The 17,715-nt window shown below is 42.7% G+C and overlaps 1 protein-coding gene across 3 annotated transcripts in view; it reads left to right on the top strand.

Annotated features, from left to right (window-relative positions):
- Positions 1 to 17,715, top strand: part of EGFLAM (EGF like, fibronectin type III and laminin G domains) — a 76,152-nt gene extending 58,437 nt beyond the window's left edge. For 2 of the 3 annotated variants that reach the window (XM_030005749.2, XM_030005751.2), the window contains exons 16-24: positions 1,347 to 1,458; positions 2,783 to 2,899; positions 6,196 to 6,376; positions 8,723 to 8,746; positions 10,956 to 11,034; positions 11,906 to 12,049; positions 14,732 to 14,815; positions 15,891 to 15,994; positions 16,514 to 17,715. In XM_030005749.2, coding sequence (XP_029861609.1) covers positions 1,347 to 1,458; positions 2,783 to 2,899; positions 6,196 to 6,376; positions 8,723 to 8,746; positions 10,956 to 11,034; positions 11,906 to 12,049; positions 14,732 to 14,815; positions 15,891 to 15,994; positions 16,514 to 16,668 — 1,000 coding nt within the window. In that variant the 3' untranslated portion in view covers positions 16,669 to 17,715. The remainder of the gene's footprint in view (positions 1 to 1,346; positions 1,459 to 2,782; positions 2,900 to 6,195; positions 6,377 to 8,722; positions 8,747 to 10,955; positions 11,035 to 11,905; positions 12,050 to 14,731; positions 14,816 to 15,890; positions 15,995 to 16,513) is intronic. The other variant, XM_030005752.2, reaches the window with a different exon arrangement.

Here is a 17,715-nt window from a genome sequence, read left to right as displayed (position 1 = left end):
TCAAGGTAATTAGATTCTGTTAACTATTGATTTACCAAAGGTAGTTAAACCCTAAAAGCTACTACATAAGAAAAAGGACAAGTGAATGGCATTGCCTGATGATATTTTTTTATGGAGGTTTTCTGAACCATGTGTCAAACTATTATTGCCAACATTGTCCAAAATAGATGAACATGGGCTTTGAGAAAATTTGGGGGAGCAAAATAGATACAACAAAAAGATTTCAAAGCTCATGTTGATTGTTCAGAAAAAAAGAAAAAAATTAAATTTTTATTTTCACATTTTCAAATTTATATAACCTTTTAACTCAACATTTGAACCACTACTGACTCACTATTTCAAATCACAATTTTTTCAGTTCTTTCATTTTGAAATGTATCTTTTTCCATATTTAAATGTCAGTAGCCTGCAAATACAAAACATTATTTCACCCCAAACAATTTTTTAATTTTTCATTGAAAGCTAGAAAGTCTTCAGGTGTCCTAGATAACAATTTCTGATTTTTCCAGCTTGACCAGTGAATCAAACACAAGTTTTCATTGCTTCTGGAAGAAAGGCTGCAAGATAACATTTAGACATAAAATGCTATAACCAGCATAGTAAAATGACATTTGAAAAACAGATAGAAGGTTCTGTAGAACTTGGAAAGGGGAATGTGGTTTTGCCCTTCATACAGGCTGCTGTTCATATTAGTGCTGAACCAATAAAGATTGTAAGAACAGTTTTAAAATGCTTCCTTTGAGACTGGTGAATACTTCGCACAACTGGGGATTATTGTTCCTAGACAGGATCTCATCACATCATTAGGATCATATTTTAGTTACTTCCCCTTAATGTACAGCAGCCAGGCTGCGTGTATGTGTGTGTACATGTCACTGTAATGGGCTGCATAAATAGAGCTGATAAGCCAACACAGAGTAGTTCTGTTTTAAAAGAGGATGAAGAATGTAGGACTAGACCGATCATTAAGTGGGAAGCTTTATCTCCAGGCTTATGTCATTGTGAAATGAGGATGTACAGCTGAGGCAAAAATTTATCTTTATGCATCATAAATGACTGAACAGAAAAATTAGCTCAGGGGTAGATGAAATACATGATTACTGTAGAAATGTTTCATTTATAAATAAAAGCTATTTTCTGTAGGAACATGGTCTTATTTTCCTCTGCTGATGGGGCTCAGAAATTATGTTACTTCCTTATAAGGAAAGAAACACAGTGATTTATTTTTATTTTTTATTTAGAGGATCATCCCAGAGGACTTGACTTTTTAACATCACAACAATATCTGAAAATATCAGAAAGGCAAAAGTGTAAAATACTTGAAAGTTTTCTTCCCCTTGAAACAGGAGTGAAGAACCTGTCAGTCTGGGTCAATGGCATGAGTTGCGAGTGTCTCGCACAGCGAAGAATGGTATCCTACAAGTGGACAAACAAAAGCCAGTGGAAGGGATGGCAGAGGTAAGCATATGGCATGGCTTGTCATGAATACAGCTATCAGACTATAAATGATTGTATGGTAAACTACACAGGCTGCTTTCAAAGCTCTTGTCAGCTAAACAAAAATATACACATTAGGGCACATTTTCTTAAGCCCAGAATTGGAAATTTGCACATGAAGTCTTCCCTCTGAGGACAGGGATGCATGTAAAGGAAGCTGAAATCACCACCTTAACCTGCTCTTGCCATGTAACTGGACTCACATTTTTGTGTTTGGTTCATATATGTCCTTGAGGTTCTTTTCTTGGTACTTACTGCTTGTGGCTAAGTCTGTTGAACAATGTGTGCTGGAATACTCAGAGAGTTGATGACTTGCATTTATTTTTCCCTCACCAAGAGGTCATACTGAAAGTTTGCTTGTACTGAGCAGGGTATTCACTCTAAGCACTCAAATGCATTCACCGAGGTACTTTTTTGTCCCAAGAACCTGTGGCCAGAAAACTAGACTCCAGATCCTGTTAACAGGTTTTTCTGCAAACTGGAAAACTGTTTAAAGCTTAGACTTTTCTTGAAAAATGTAAATAAACTGAAATTTCAGTTGTCTGTCAAGAAACAGTTTGAGTGGGAAACATTCAAATGGAGCAGGTGAGACTTCTTTAGATAGATAGATCAAGATGAAGACTCCCTTTTTTTTTTTCTTCTAAGTGCTTCAGTGCAGCTGCAGAAGGAAGTTGGCTGGGAGCTGCCAACCCAGAAATCACAGGAGCTTCTGCAGGACTGGAATTACACAGTTATCCTGTCCTTAGCTGTTAAACATCTTTCAGTTCACTGCAGGAGCCTGACTAGTCCCATCAGGTATCCTGACCAACTGCTTCTGGTAAAAAATGCAAATTCAATGTTTCTTTCATTTAGTCCCATAACTTGCTATGGATTATCTTTTTAGACATTAGAAACATTAAATGAGTCTCTGTTGCATGGACTTTGCTCTGATTTTAACTTTGTGAACCTCGTTCTGGTTCTAGATTTACGTCAATGTACCTAAGTGATTGCAAATAGAGCTAGATGTGCAGTCAGAAATCACGAGTCAATCTCCTTTCTTTCTTTCTTCCTTCAGTATTCCTATTTTGAAATACTTGAGATTTTTCAGCTAGTTCTGATTAGGATAAAGCATAGTCAGTAGAGAGTGTCCTACAGTGGCTTTCTTGAGAGAATTGTACAAAGAAATGCAATTAACGGAAGTAAAGAGGCATTAAAGTAAGCTATAACACCTAATGTAGGCTAATCTGAAGATAACAAGCATGGTTCCAGCTACTCTAATAAAATGTTATTCTTATATTTCTTGCAGGGGGCTTTCACACAAATTAAGTGCAGCTCTGAAATATTTATTGGCGGAGTCCCTAGTTATGATGCTGTGAAGAAGAACTCCGGGATCCTCAGACCCTTCAGCGGGAGCATCCAGAAAGTATGTGCCCAGAGAAACATGCTGGAGACATTTATTTCCAACTCATCCAGTGCACACTTCAGGTGGAAACCTGCCATTATACCACTGGCAATATTAAAAATAATCCAAGATTTTGTCTCAGGAACCCACCACAAAGTGCTTAAACACATATTTCACAATGAAAAGTCATTCTAACTCTAATAGCCAGTAAATATTACCACTGCCAGTCTCCCTGTTAATTTCAATACTGTACTAATAAGTGAGCAGAAGCCATACAGGATTGAATTCAGAATGATGCACAAAGCTATGTCAAGAGTGGCCTTAGAGTGCCCTGTATCATCATATATAAATAAATGAACAGAAGAAATGCTCAAATACTTCAATGTATGCACACTGAGGCAGCTAAATGTCTGATGTAACCAATGCAGTAATGAGCGAAAAAGAATTGTAGAATCATAGAGTCACAGAATCATAGAATGGTTGGAAGAGAACTTAAAGATCATCTAGTTCCAACCCCCCTGCCATGTGCAGGGACACCTTCCACTACACCAGGCTGCTCAAAGCCCCATCCAGCCTGGCCTTGAACATTTCCAGGGATGGGTCATCCACAGCTTCTCTGGGCAACCTGTTCCAGTCTCACCACCATTACAGTGAAGGATTTCTTCTTTATATCTAACCTAAATCTACCCTCTTTCAGTTTAAAGCCATTACCCCTTGTCCTATCACTACATGCCCTTGTAAGAAGCTCCTCTCCAGCTTTTCTATAGGCCCCCTTTAGCTACTGGAAGGCTGCTGTAAGGTCTCCCCAGAGCCTTCTCTTCTCCAGGCTGAACAACGCCAACTCTCTCAGCCTGTCTTCATTGGAGAGGTGCTTCAGCCCTCTGATCGTTTCTGTGGCTCCCCTCTGGACTCGCTCCAACAGGTCCATGTCCTTCTTATGTTGGGACCCCCAGAGCTGGATGCAGTACTCCAGGTGGGGTCTCACCAGGGCGGAGCAGAGGGGCAGAGTCACCTCCCTCGACCTGCTGGTCACGCTTCTTTTGATGCAGCCCAGGATACGGTTGGCTTTCTGGGTGGTGGGCCCACATTGCCAGGTCATGCTGAGCTTCTTGTCAACCAACACCCCCAAGTCCTTCTCCGCAGGGCTGCTCTCAATCCATTCTCTGCCCAGTCTGTATTGATACTGGGGATTACCCTGACCCAGGTGCAGGACTTTGCACTTGGCCTTGTTGAACTTCATGAGTTTCACAAATTAAAGTGGATCCCAGTCCAGCTAGCACATTCTTATACCACACAGTAGTTGCACACCTCACTGCCTTCCCCTTTTAAGATTTTTTACAGGACATATGAATGGAGGAGATCTTTTTCATTGCTGGCAGACATTAGGGATGATGTTCCAGTCAGGTCAGCTGTGCATTGGTGCAGTTATCTTCTGGAGAATGGATCTGTAAATTCATAATAAGTCCTAAGAAATAATCAAAAGAAAGTTCAAACTGAATTAACATTTGCTTTCCCTAGGCATGCTTAAAATAACTTGGATGAAGCTGAAAGGCTGACTCTGAGTTTTAAATGAGTGAATTATTGCATCAGATTTACTTAACAAATAAAAAACTCTAATAGTGCATCTCATAACGACTGATCAAGGGCAGAAAGGTAATTGTAATTCAGTGTAAATGGTTTCATCACTTGGTCCAATATTTTTCACTTTGTCAGCTGTCTAGCAGAAAACATGAAGTTCAAGAAAACTGGGGGATTGTGTAATAGTGATGGGAATAGGTCAGTAACACAAACATTTTTGGAAAGCTGGGTGTGACTAAATACTGTGCATTTTGGAGTGCAACACAGAAAGCCTAGGAGCAATTAATACAGGTCATGCTTAAAAGGTGAGGGGTTTTACCCTAGAGTACAGAGGCACTGATAAGGATTAGGAAATGCTGAGTGTGAGGCCTTACTTCTGTGATGCAGTTGGGAAGGTGGATTTGCCTTCCCAGAGGCCTGAACTGGATGTCAAGGAAGAGTATTGCCTGCGTTTTGGGCACTGGGAGACTATTAATTGACTGCTGTGTTTATACATAGTAGGATTTTGGAGAATTTTATAGAAATAAAGCTACAAACATCACCAAGTACTGGAAAACATGCTGTGTACTGAAAGACCTAAGATGCCAATCCATTTAGTTTACTCAGATAAGGTTAAGAAGTGACTTTATTGTGGTCTGCTAGTTCCTACATGAGGGTGAGATTTCTTTGAGTACCTGGCTCTGAAATGATGCAGAAAAACTCATGATGAGAAACAAAGGCTGGAAACTGAAGATAAGTTTAAGCCCAGAAATGAGAGACACAATTTTAAGAGTCGAGGCTCTGCTAACAACATAGCCAGAAGTTAGAAAGAAGCTGAAAAGGTAGTAGTCTTCACTGGTCCATCTTTACGACAGGACTGGATGTTTTTCTGCTGTTGGAATTTAGTGCTGTTTCAAACAGAGTATATATGCTTGATGCAACCCCTTCTCCCAGTAGGACCCCCTAAGGTGCATTGTCTGAGTTATGCAGGAGACATAACTATCACCATTCTCACTTTGGGCCTTAAAATCTATTTGTTTGTGAAAATGGACTTACTATTTTGATATAGCTGAGATCAAAAGCCATACCCACATGTAATCTCTCTGCCAAGATATCAGCTGAGATTATACAAACGTCAGTTTATATTGGAGAACATATGTTGCTGACACATTGGAAAAATCCAACATTTAACTCTTCAGTTTGTATACAAATGGTTTTGTGAAGTCATTAATTATGTTATTCATCCATCTTAACTTTAGCTTCTTTTGGGCAAGATGAGATACTAGAAAGCAACAGAAAATGTGAAAAACAAGTGGTTCTGCTCAGTATTTCTGTTGTCAACACTCATCTCCTGGGGGGGGTTCTGATCTCAGAAACGCTTTTCCTGAGCAGTGCTCATCTAATTTTACCATCTTAGCTAACAGCTAAGCTACAAAGCATCGTGCCAATGTTCAGACAGAAGACTGGTAAGTCCCCCACAGCTTCACCCCATATGGGGGTTGCCTAATGCTGTGTCACAAAACACAGAAGAAATTCATCTCCAGGGAGTCAGGGTGAGCAACAGAATGAGTTGGACCTCTGCGACTGGAAAACACACATTACAAGAAATAGGGTTTTGGCCACTTTTTGAGGGTTACGTTTCTCTGAAGTCTTTTAGAGAAGTCTTCTGACTAGCAGTACAATACCGGGAATTTGAAAGTTTTTAGCATGTGTTTTCCTCCCCCCCCCCCCCCCCCCCCCTTTTTTTTTAAAATACATAGATTATCTTGAATGACCGGACAATCGATGTGAAACAGGATTTCACTTTTGGAATCAACCTAGCGAATGCTGTCCACCCCTGCGTGAGCTCACCATGTGCAAATGGAGGCACCTGTGTTCCCAAGAAGGACAGCTACGAATGTGACTGTCCCCTGGGCTTTGATGGGCAACATTGCCAAAAAGGTAACCATAGCTGCATTTCAATTCAGAGATCCGGAGTTGATCACAAAAATAAGAGAGATTTAACACCTACAACTGCTGTTATACACATTCCTTGAAATAGAAACCCTGGAGGCCAGAGCTCCCTTTGCAACCGTGCACAGTCCATGTACCCAGGGAGGAATTCATTTTGTTATTTAGGAACATGGTAATTGTTATCCCAGCATAGAGCTATGATCCATAGATAGCAGCCTGGTATCTGGTTGTTTGTGGTGGCCAACACTGAACAGGTCATACACCTCCCTAATTATGCAGTGCTATACAAAGGGGGAATTCCTGCCAACGTCCTCCAGCCAGTGATTATGTTACGTCCTGAAGCATGAACATTGATAACCCTTGTAATTTTATCCTCCCTAGGGCTCACAACAAAAGCTGTTCTCATATACAGAAAGGTCTAGCTCTTTTTTAGACACTGACTACTCTGATGGTAATTTCACCATCTGCACAGACCCTGCCTTGGTATAGCCATGGAGACCACCAAGGAGGAAAACCTGCCCAGATGCATACTGTTTATCTTTCCTCAGAGCCACTGTAATAGTTCAAACGTTAGATTCTGGAAAGTGTTCAGATTGCATGAAAAGTGTTTAAAAAACACTTGCTCTGGGTTATTCCACTAGATGGAGATGTTTCCCTTCTGTCAGGCTTGATCTTGAAAAATTCCTAAGGGAAGATTTTGTAATGTAACAGCAACTCAGTTCAAAAGAGCTGACTGACATTATTGTCTTCACCCACTCCTTCATTTCTCACAGGCACAAACTTCAAAGTTAAAAGTAGTGGTTTTGGTTAAATCATGATGAATACATTGACCTTTTCTTCCAAAAAAGACAATATCTTAGAACAAAAAACATTTTATTAAGATACAATGCAAGAAAGCCTTTCGCTTACGTTGTTGTGGTCTAACTAATAGCTGGAGCAACGTCACTTATCCCAGCTTCTCTGTGGGGAGGAGGGAGAATTGCAATTTTGGCTTTCTAGGTATGTGCAGGGTGCTAAGCTCCTGGCTTCAAGTTGGTATCTGCAGCAGTACCCAGGTCTCCAGGGGAAGCCGAGGCAAGTGAATGCTTTGCAGCCTGCCTGTTCAGTGAGCTCCTGTGCATGGCTCGGGCCACAGCTCCTCACCGCTCACCTGCTTCTGACCTGTGCTGAGCCCCTAGAGCAGCGTGCCAGGCTGCCCGCCGCTGCATCCGTCTCACAGCACCGGCAGCGCTGCCGCTCGGCTGGCATGCCGCCTCTCTCCTCTCTGTTGTAACCTGAATGGGCGTCCAGGCTTTCAGAGACGGTCTGAAGTGCCTTGTGCCTTTCGCTTGGACTGGATCCTGGGTATTGCTGCCTACATGAATCTGACCTTAATTAGTTCTCTAAGAGTGCCCGAAATCACGAGTCACCTGTCTTCTGTTCCTGCTGCCTGTGGCTGCTGTTCAGGTGACTCTCAACCCCCCTACACTTGTGCAGCCTCAGCTGCCATGGAAAATCCAAGGTTTTGCTGGTGGATGTGCAGAGAGCATGGAGGTCCCTCCTGAACCTCAATCCATGACAGCCTTGATGAACCTGGAGCACATTTCTCAAAATAATCCTTACCTGTGTCTCTTTGGCAGGGTGTAGACACGGCTAAGGCAGGATGCATGTGTGTGTGTCCGCTTCCGTTTCAGAATGGGGTTTTAGTTAGTCCACTCAGCTGGTACGTGAGATGCTGAAGGTGCAGTCTCCATCCTGCTTGTTGGTGGGCTCACACCCTGAAAAAACAAAGTTTTAGAGAGGGACTGTGCCTCATTCTCCAAAATCATACATGCCACTTATAAAACTCAACTTAAATGATGTTGGTAAGAGGTATATGAGATATTGTTTCACATCATAATGGATCATTGGCCAAGGATTCAATAGAGTTTCTGCTGGCATTGCTGGGTTTTATGTCTTCTGTCCAAGCTGTGTGGAGTGTTAAAGGTATTTTTATACTTAATTGTAAGAGGGAGTGGCGCAGAGAACAGTTGCTTTCCCCTGGTTAGAGCAGATCCCTGGGTAAACCATGGTGATTCACTGGGATTCGAAAACAAGGAGTAGCAGAGGGGTTTAGTGCTGGTCCTACCTGTCTGCACCTTTGTGTGTTTTGAGTAGGCAAATGTAAATACTTAGGGCAAAACAATAATAAAATAGTGTTACCTTCACAGGCGATTATATTTGCTTACACAAATGGGAAGCAGGGATCATGCATTTGCAGAAACATGGGCATGAAACAGGATGAAGGGGGATTTTTATGCTATAGAAAACTAAAATGAGAATGTTCTTGTTTTGTTTTCTGCTGACTCACTGCAGAATGTGGAGGTTACTGCCTAAACAGTAAGTACTGCAAATGATGTGAAAACTGCTCTGTCATTGTGCGTCTGTGTCGGTTCTAGCAAGCTGGATGCTGGATTGCCATTAAGACTGGCAAGCTTCTGTCAATAAGCCAAAATATTTTCTGGAGTTTTGTAGTACATCCTTAAACCTCATCCTGTTGATATTTTAAACTGCATCCAGAGCACCTGCCAAGTGCACGGCAGTGGCTGTAGAGCTGGTCCCTGTATTTGCAAAGCAACAGGGCCAGGCAGCTGGCTGACTGCTTTGTAGGGGTAGGTGCTACTTCAGGCTGTCCTGCAGTTCAGAGCTTACTTCTGCTTGTCATGAGAGCTTTGATGCCTCCCTGCCGAATCGTGATTAGCAGACAGTGAAGGTGTTTAGTCCTAGATCTCCTTACCGGCCCTGTTCCCTTCCAGTTGCGAAGAGCCTCCATGCAACAAGGGTACTGCTAAAATTTACTTGGTTTTCTGCAGTCAAATTCAGTGCAGCAAGTGAAGAGCATGCAGAAGAGCAAGCAGAGATAAATGCCCATCAAGCTCCATAGAGGAAACCAGAGTCCTAGAGCAAAGGCAAGGGCTGCTGCATGGCACGGGCACCTTCCCTTGCTGAAGGCAAGAGCAGTGGGGCTCTGGTGCTGGTGTGGGGCATGATGGGGGAAGAAGGGCTCCTTTCACACACTGCTGCCATCTGCCGTGGTCAGAGACTGTCCAGTGCAGAAAGAGTCAGACCTGGCGAGGAATGTCTGGCTAAGTGTGACATATCTTTTGCAATCTTCCAACGACGCTGGCAGGCTGCAGGCTGTGGACCGCCTGTGGTGGTTTCTTTAGACACATTAGGCAGCTTTCCTGATTTCACTACGGATGAAAACAGGCGTTCGTCACTATCTAAAATTCTCAGACTTGGCACTTAGAGCTAAATTTCATATTGCTGTTGTTGGCTGCCAGACTAGACGAATTGTTGTATATCTGTATTATAGTGAGCTCTTAAAGCCTAGCCAGCCTCTGCATTGCGTGAAGAAAGCAAGCATCCATGCCCTGAAAAGCTTGAAATTTATATAGATGGGATTAGCTGTGGGTTGAAGGGATTAGTTCTCAGGAAGAGAATAGGATGAAGGCAGCTATTTTAAGGAATTTATAAAACTGGCTTATATTAATGCAGCAGTCAGTTATGAGACATCAGCAGCAAACTGTAGGATGTTCACTCAAAAGAAAATCTGTTCAGGCAAGTGCTTGTAGCCTACCAAAGGCCATGTATCAGGGATATTCAGTGATTCGTATCACACATCTGAGTTACTTTGCCAAATTCTTCTCCATGGGCAGCAGTACACCAGCTCCAGGTCTGGTTGCAATGTGTGCTGTTGTCCCAGCAGCTATACACCACAGATGAACCAGAGGCTGTCCCTAGAGAAATGGGAGATGCTGTGTGTGGGACACTGGTGAGCTCCGAGCAAAACCTCCTCCAAGGCAGCACTGCAGCCTGTTGAATGCAGGCGCCAAGAGGCTTTGCAGCCTCTGTCATAGAGCCTTTAGTGTAATCTCAGTTGCTTTCAACAGACCTAAACTGATTAGGGGCACCCTGTATGTCCTCCCTGGATATAGCCTTACCCCACACTGCACCCCAGAGGTGACCCCTGAGCGGGCAGCAGCCGCTCTGTGCAAAGCCACATACACAAAAGGAGAAAATGGGGAGCTCACCGATTGCCTGTGCTGCCTCCCATCCTTGCTTTGTAGGGGTGAGAGGTCCCAGCACATGTTCTGCAGATGGTGCTCAATTGGGAGCTGGAGAGGAGTTTCTTGGACAAGAACAAAGGGTGGTTAATGCATAAGCTTTCTCAGGAGGGTGGCTTGAACCACACAGAGAATCAAGGAATGTGGAAACAGGGATAAAAATAAAATTTGCAATATTTTCCCAATACTTCATATTTTCCTGCACTAATACTTATGGTAGAGGAATACATTAGGCCCATGACATGAAGGCTGTTAAGTAGAGGGACTGTCAGCAGATTAAACCTCAACTACCGTCCCTACATTTAGGTACGAACTGGCAGTGCCTTCTTGTAAACCAGTGTGAGTTCAGCTCAGTTCTGTGTCACCAGCAGCTACCAGCCAATGCAGGAGTAAATCAATAAAACAGTCTTGTCTCTTTTTTTCCTTCCATTTCCATGTCAGCTAACTGACACTCATCTTCATTTTTTTAATTTACTTTTCAGCCATTACAGAAGCAATTGAAATCCCACAATTTATTGGTCGCAGTTACCTCACGTATGATAATCCAGATATCCTGAAAAGGTAATGTATCTCCTGTAAACATAAATATTCTGTTTGTTAACCATTATAATGTTAGGAGCCTCATGTGGGAGGATGCTGTATATTTAAGTATTTTAAGCTGCATTTGCCATATTTCTAAATTTCAGGAAAAAAACATATTTTCTATGTATATGCCTATGGCTTGATTTGTTATAGTATCTGAACATCTCACAACCCGCATAGAAATGGCATGCACAACATATGTCTGGCATGGAGAAGAACTGGTGTGTGCTTTCTGAGAGCAAAGAACAGACATACAGAGCCTGTATCTGTAAAGAGACTAAGGATTTTAACTCCCGCTTTAGCCTAAAATTTAGGTCCTCAAACTTCTTTTTGGCTGCTCTGTACCCTAGAAGATGCCCAAATTCCAGCAAATTGTGGGTTGTTTCAACAAATTTCTCCATCTGCATGTATTTCAGCCACTGCTTAGAGGAGGCTTCCCAAATGTCCTCACCTGCAGCTTGGTACCTCTCACCTACCTGGAGTTTCTGATTTGCCCTTCTTATGCTTCTTCCACTGGCTTCTGAGGGCACCAAATCTACTGGACATTCTCAAAATTTGCTTGTTGGACTGGATTTCACACTACGCTTGGGGAGAAAAAGGATTTTCTCTTGTTTGTGTAGAGAAACTGAGTACTTATTGTGTTTGGGATTCTGGAGGGACAAGTTCAATTCCCCCATGCTGGAAATGGGGATGTGAAACAGAGTCCCTCACACATCAGCATGTAGGCGAGTTGCAAGACAGTAACCTGCAAGACCAGCAGAGAAGAAATATTGCTTCATCTTTTATGTTTTTTTGAAAGAAGACTGTCCCAGTTCAATATTTTATTATTATTTTCCTCTACATTAAATAGGGTATCAGGATCAAGAACGAACGTATTCATGAGGTTTAAAACCACAATGAAGGAAGGTCTTTTGATGTGGAGGGGAGACAGTCCCATGCGACCTAACAGTGATTTCATTTCCCTAGGCCTTCAAGAAGGAGCATTAATATTCAGGTAAACTCTCTCTCCCTTATTTGTGTTGCATGCAGTACACTCAGGGCTCAAAGGACCTGCCACAACACATCCAGTGCACTTGTCCTTTGGTATAGTGTGAGGCAATTACATCCTCAAGGTTTTGTTCAGTGATGGGTCCTGTTGTCTGGGAAAGGGTATGAGTTGAAGAGGTAAAGTGCTGCAAGCATTGCATCATTCCTGCTCCCTTCCAATTTTTAAAACATCTGGTTTTTAATGTGATTTTCTAAAAGCCACCTTATGAGGGTACAAGTACTGTCAGTAAATCCCCCCCATGCATCCTGAAGCACAGTTAAGCAGAGCAGGTGTAGGATTTGCAGAGAGAACAGGGGTCTAGGAAAAAGTCTGCTGACACCCGTGCTCACTGCAGGCTCACTCTTCACTGGAGAGTGCACATGGGAGCAGGGCTCCCACCTTCTCAAACCGCCAAATATCCTACCCTGTGATACAAACCCAGCTGGCAACAGGCTTTGTTACTGCCACCATCCACAGAACCACTTACTTAAGGAACAAATAATATTACTGTCAAAAAGCTGAAATTGGGGAGTGTTGGGAAATGTTGGGCTGAACTCGTGTTCTCTCTCCAGAATCACTTTCTCCCTTGCAGACTGCTTAGGCAGATTCCATGCAACTTTTTGCATGATGCTTTTTTGGGACTCCTGCCTTTTGAAAACCCTATCTTTCCTCATGATCCCCTTTTAGGTTGTGTAAGACAAATATTGAAACAGGAAACTACAAGTGCCTTCAGTATTATGGATTCTTGTGAGACACTTATTTAAATGACAAGGATTTTGTTAATCATTTTAGCTAATTTGAAGTTATCTTTTACTTGATTTACCTGGTTGTTTGTTTGCTACCATGGACTTATGGTAGCATAGACAAGTTGCACATTTCTATTGAAATTAATTTTTTGTAAGCTTTTTTTCATGTGATTTTCTGTGGTTAACTTTGCAAAAACTCTTAGTTTCCTTATCATTTTATAAACAAGGAACTGACTCTGCAGAAATGGTGCATTTTTTAAATGTCTTTGGGACAACATGTCTCTCCAAGATGCGTGGCACTAATTGGCCACTCTATTCTATCTGTTTTCTAGGCACAGTGCATTTTTGTTAGGGTTGTTGCTATCCCCCAGAGATGAAGATACACAAAGGTTTTAGACCAAACCAGCTGAATTTTATTGAACTATCTGTACCTTCCACGTGCATTTAGGAAGGTGAAAAATTAAGATCCCAAATGAAAACTCTCATAAACAATCACTGCATACTGAAAGAGAGCACCGAAGATGATGGTGAAAGGACAAATTCAGAAAAAAAAATATCATCTTCTGTCAGAAAGAGTGATCCTCATGCTACTTTTCCACCATTTGAGAGGTGAGGTCAGGAGAATATCAGGGCTGTGAATTGGTCAGAAGTATTTTCCTGCAGCCCAAAATTAGATATCTGTGTTCTGGTCCAGTTTGAAATTCAAAACATACCTTTTCTTTCCCATTTTCTATGGCCTAGCAGAGTAGCTTCCCTGTAGAGTGTAACTGCTGCTGTAAATCCTTTCTGCTGCTCCCTGCTTCTGTAGAAGGTTATATCACTGTTGCAGGGGATCTCCATTCATTAGGATTATGAATCTCATTTTTGTAACCAAAGGTCTAAGACAGATACAAACCTGAACACCCAAATCCTTCTGTAGCTCTTGACCTAGACTGGTATCTGCATCTTGGGTAAAAGGAGATGCTTGTTTGAGACTCACTTAAACCTCTGGGGAGGAGTCAAATTTAGGACAACCATTTTGCTCTGGGCGACTCATGAGTTAATGTGCTGTTCTCAAGTACCTAACCCTTGCCATGAACTTAATTCCAGGTTCAGCCTTTTTTGAAGAGATGATGATGTTGGCTTTGATCTCTCTAGCTTGGTACAGGCTGAAGGCCAGCAGCGGCTGGCTCAGGCTAATTCATCCTGCTTATTTAGTCAGCTGAGTACCCAAAAGCTCACTGTGTTGTAGCATCTACTTCCCCTTTGTGAAAGTTGGCCCAAATTTCTGGGACCCAGAAATTAAGATGCCTGAAGTGTAAACATGATGGGGACATTATGTCTGCTGAGTAATTTTAGTAGCAGCAAACACAAAGAAATAATCAGAGCTGGAACTGAAGCAGGGAACTTCATGATTATCTCTGCATTTATTTATTAGGCTTCATCCTTTCTAACATCACAGGTCTCAACCTTCCTTATAATTCAGATGATTTGTAGATTGGTTATAGGGCGCATGCTTATTTGCTCATGTAATAATTTATTTATTAACCGTGTTTGCAACCTCCCACAGCTCTCTCGCATTAGGCCAAAGGTTTGTAGGTCACTGACTTTCATAACCTCCTGTTTTGGGGAGGAACTGCCATGCAGAGGCCCCCTTCTTGCTCCCATGGGATGGCTGTGATGGCACCCACTCTGACCTGGGCAGGAGGGAGTTTTGCCTGTTGCTCCATGAGCCTGACTTTGCAAAATAAGTGCATTGCTGCTGGGCTTCCAAAGGACTTCACTGGTCCCCCAGAATCCAAGCCATAAGGGGTGTTCTGGAGGATGAGCAGGTGGGGCACAGAGCAAGGATGTCTGAGCAATTTGGCAGGCAGCCAGTCATTGCAAGTCATTGCAGTAACATTTTAATTTTTTTTAATTGTAGCTACAATTTGGGCAGCGGCATTGCTTCCATCACGGTGAATGGCTCTTTCAGCGACGGCCGGTGGCACAGAGTCAAGGCTGTTCGGTAAGTGGCCACGCTTCATCTGGGAGCCGTTTTGAAGCTGCCCTGCCATTAAAGGTGCTGGCTGGCATGTCTGGCTGCTGGTTGAGTGTGAATCACTGCAGCTCCACACTCTCACATCACTTAGGAGTCGAACTGTTAGCAACTTGGCTGTTTCAGGACAATGTACACAAAGATTATTGTATTAAAGGTGACAGCAACAACTCAGCACAGCTCAAGGCAGGCTGCCAAAGTCACGCAGGGCTATTCTGGGGCTGTGACAGGCTTTCTATTAAACCCATACCATTTGGGTTGAGAGTATTTTTCTTTAATGTCTGCATTTTGAAATTCCCTAGTGAGCATTTTGTGGTCTGGCACAAGCAATGGAGCATGGACAGTGTATGCCTACTTTTTCTATTTGGAGAAGGTGCAGACATCTTGCAGTGTATATATAACTCATATTTATAACTCATTACCTCATGGGAGGCAAGTGTGCCCAGCAGGGAAAGCACACATCCCTCTCTTCATGAGATATTGGTTCCCTAGAAATCACAGGCTGACATTAGCACAACTTGTTACCAAATTCAGTGAGAATAGGAGCCCATCAAGTGGCTCTTCTGTCAATGCAGTTATTGACCATATATAAAATGGAAATGGCCTAAAAGCTTTAGTAAGAAACAAAACTGCTTATAAGTATGTTTTACCTTAGCTTGCCTATTTCGCTTTTGTTGAAGCTTCTGCTGTGTACTTTTTATATTACATCTGATTTTTAACAACACATCAGAACCTCTTCATCCTCCCCTCTCCACCAGCTATGCAATTTACTTCTTCCCCAGTTTTTTCTCCTCCGCAAATGTCCCCCACACCCTTTGCAGGTCTCTGACATCTTAGTCCCTGAAAAAAAACCCACCCTGAAAGTTCCGGATTGCCGTAGCACACTGTTGTATGTGGGGCTCCCCAACATCAGTCCCAAGCCTTCGCCATGAACCCCGCCAAGCACTGAGTCACCCTGGTCTCCTGGCACGGGGGAGATGCTGCTGCTCCTCCTCCTGCCTGGTTGTAGGCTGGATGCTTGAGAGCGGTTTGTTTTTCATTTCAGGGATGGACAGTCTGGCAAAGTAACTGTGGACGATTATGGTGCCAGGACTGGTAAATCCCCTGGGAAGATGAGGCAGTTAAACATCAATGGAGATCTCTATGTAGGTGAGTGCTCACCATTCACTTTCAGGACCTGGATGCATTTTTGTGTTTGCGAGGTCAGCTGTAAGGCAGGACATTTCTGGTCCATCTCTGGCCATCCATCTCTGGTCCTCCACAGCCTGGTTTTTGTGGTGAGGCCTCTCTGGGTGGGATGGGGCGGACTGCTATGAGAAGGGACCAGCACCATGGGGTGCGCTGTGGTACCCCCAGCAGGTACACAGAGAAACAGTGAGAAGCACCTGCAAACCCTGCACCTTAGTGGGAATCTGGGCACAAGCTTATTCAGCTCTTACTGATGCTACAATTTTTGCAATAAATAATTAGCATCCTAGTTTATTATCTCCTGCTTAGCCCCTCTGTATTTTCAAGTGCCTAAAAGACACATTTAAAAAAACCTGTAAATTAAAATTCACTTCTGAGGTGTGCTAGGAAAGCTAATGGTGTTTGTTGGGCATGCAGTCTGCCAATCAGGAGCAGACACCCATGTTGGTGAAGAGTTTCTCATCACTGCCTTTCCCCCAGGTGGCATGAAGGAAATAGCCCTGCACACGAACAGGCAGTACATGCGGGGCCTGGTGGGCTGCATCTCCCACCTCACCCTTTCAACCGATTACCACATCTCACTGGTGGAGGATGCCGCCAATGGGAAGAACATCAACACATGTGGGACCAAGTGACAAGAGAGGAATCCATCGTGTGCTTGCGTGTGCGGCTGAGCACGAGCTGGCTGCCACAGCCCTCTATGGCCAGCCCATGTTCACCATCTGGGAAGGTGACAGAGACAAAGGGAAACCTGAAAAAAAAAAAAAAAAGAGCATTTTTCCCTCTCCTTTCCTGACCAAACCAAACCAAGTATTTTGTGTAGGAACTGTCCCCTCTACCCGTTAAGTGCTTAGTGAATGCTAAAGGTTGTGCATCAGTGCAAACAGCAAAGAAATGTGTGGTGTTATGAGTAGCTCAATGACTGTGTTGTGGTCCTTTAGATTATCTTTTGTAATCTCAGAGAAAGCAGTCTTGAAACACCTGCATTCATCCCACCCTGCAGTGGTACAATGACTGTGCTGTTCAGCAAATACACCATCAGACAGTGTATCTATGCATTCAAATGTATGTCCTGGAACAAGCAGTTCTCCTTACAACTCCCTGATCCAGCTAAATTATGTTTCATCCTGTGTAAATAACAGCTACAGTGACTGGTTTCAAAATACTGTTGTTTGTTGAGGAGGAAAGTTCTAAAAGTCTACTTTTTTATTACAAGTAAAAAAATCAATGAACCAATTTTGTAGAAGTAATTTTATACTTGTATATTTTTTATAGCAGAAGCAGACCTGCTTACATGGTATAACTTTAAACATTTAGGTGTACTATACAATTAGCTCTTTGCACACTTTCCTAAAAATAGCAAACTGACCTGTGGTTTAAATTTGTTATATGGGAGGCTTAATGTCTGTATTATACAGTTTTGGTGGAGGTATTTGTGAGTTATGACCAGTTTTAAATCTGACTCTTTTTGTTTTGTAAATTTTGACAGTTTAAAATTGTACATTATGAACCTTTCCTGGCTTAAACAGATTAAAAGATTAGGAAAAAAAAAGAACAAATGCTTGCTACTGTGGTATTATAAATCACTTTCTTTTTTTTTTCTGAAAAATAAGAAAAGGGATATGCAAGAGACCTTGGTGGGTCACAGTCCTCTTAAAATAAAATGTTTTCTAGGCACTGGA

The sequence above is a fragment of the Aquila chrysaetos genome, chromosome Z (genome assembly GCF_900496995.4).
Source record: "Aquila chrysaetos chrysaetos chromosome Z, bAquChr1.4, whole genome shotgun sequence".
NCBI classification, from domain to species: domain Eukaryota; kingdom Metazoa; phylum Chordata; class Aves; order Accipitriformes; family Accipitridae; genus Aquila; species Aquila chrysaetos.
This window is presented reverse-complemented; position numbering and strand designations above follow the sequence as displayed.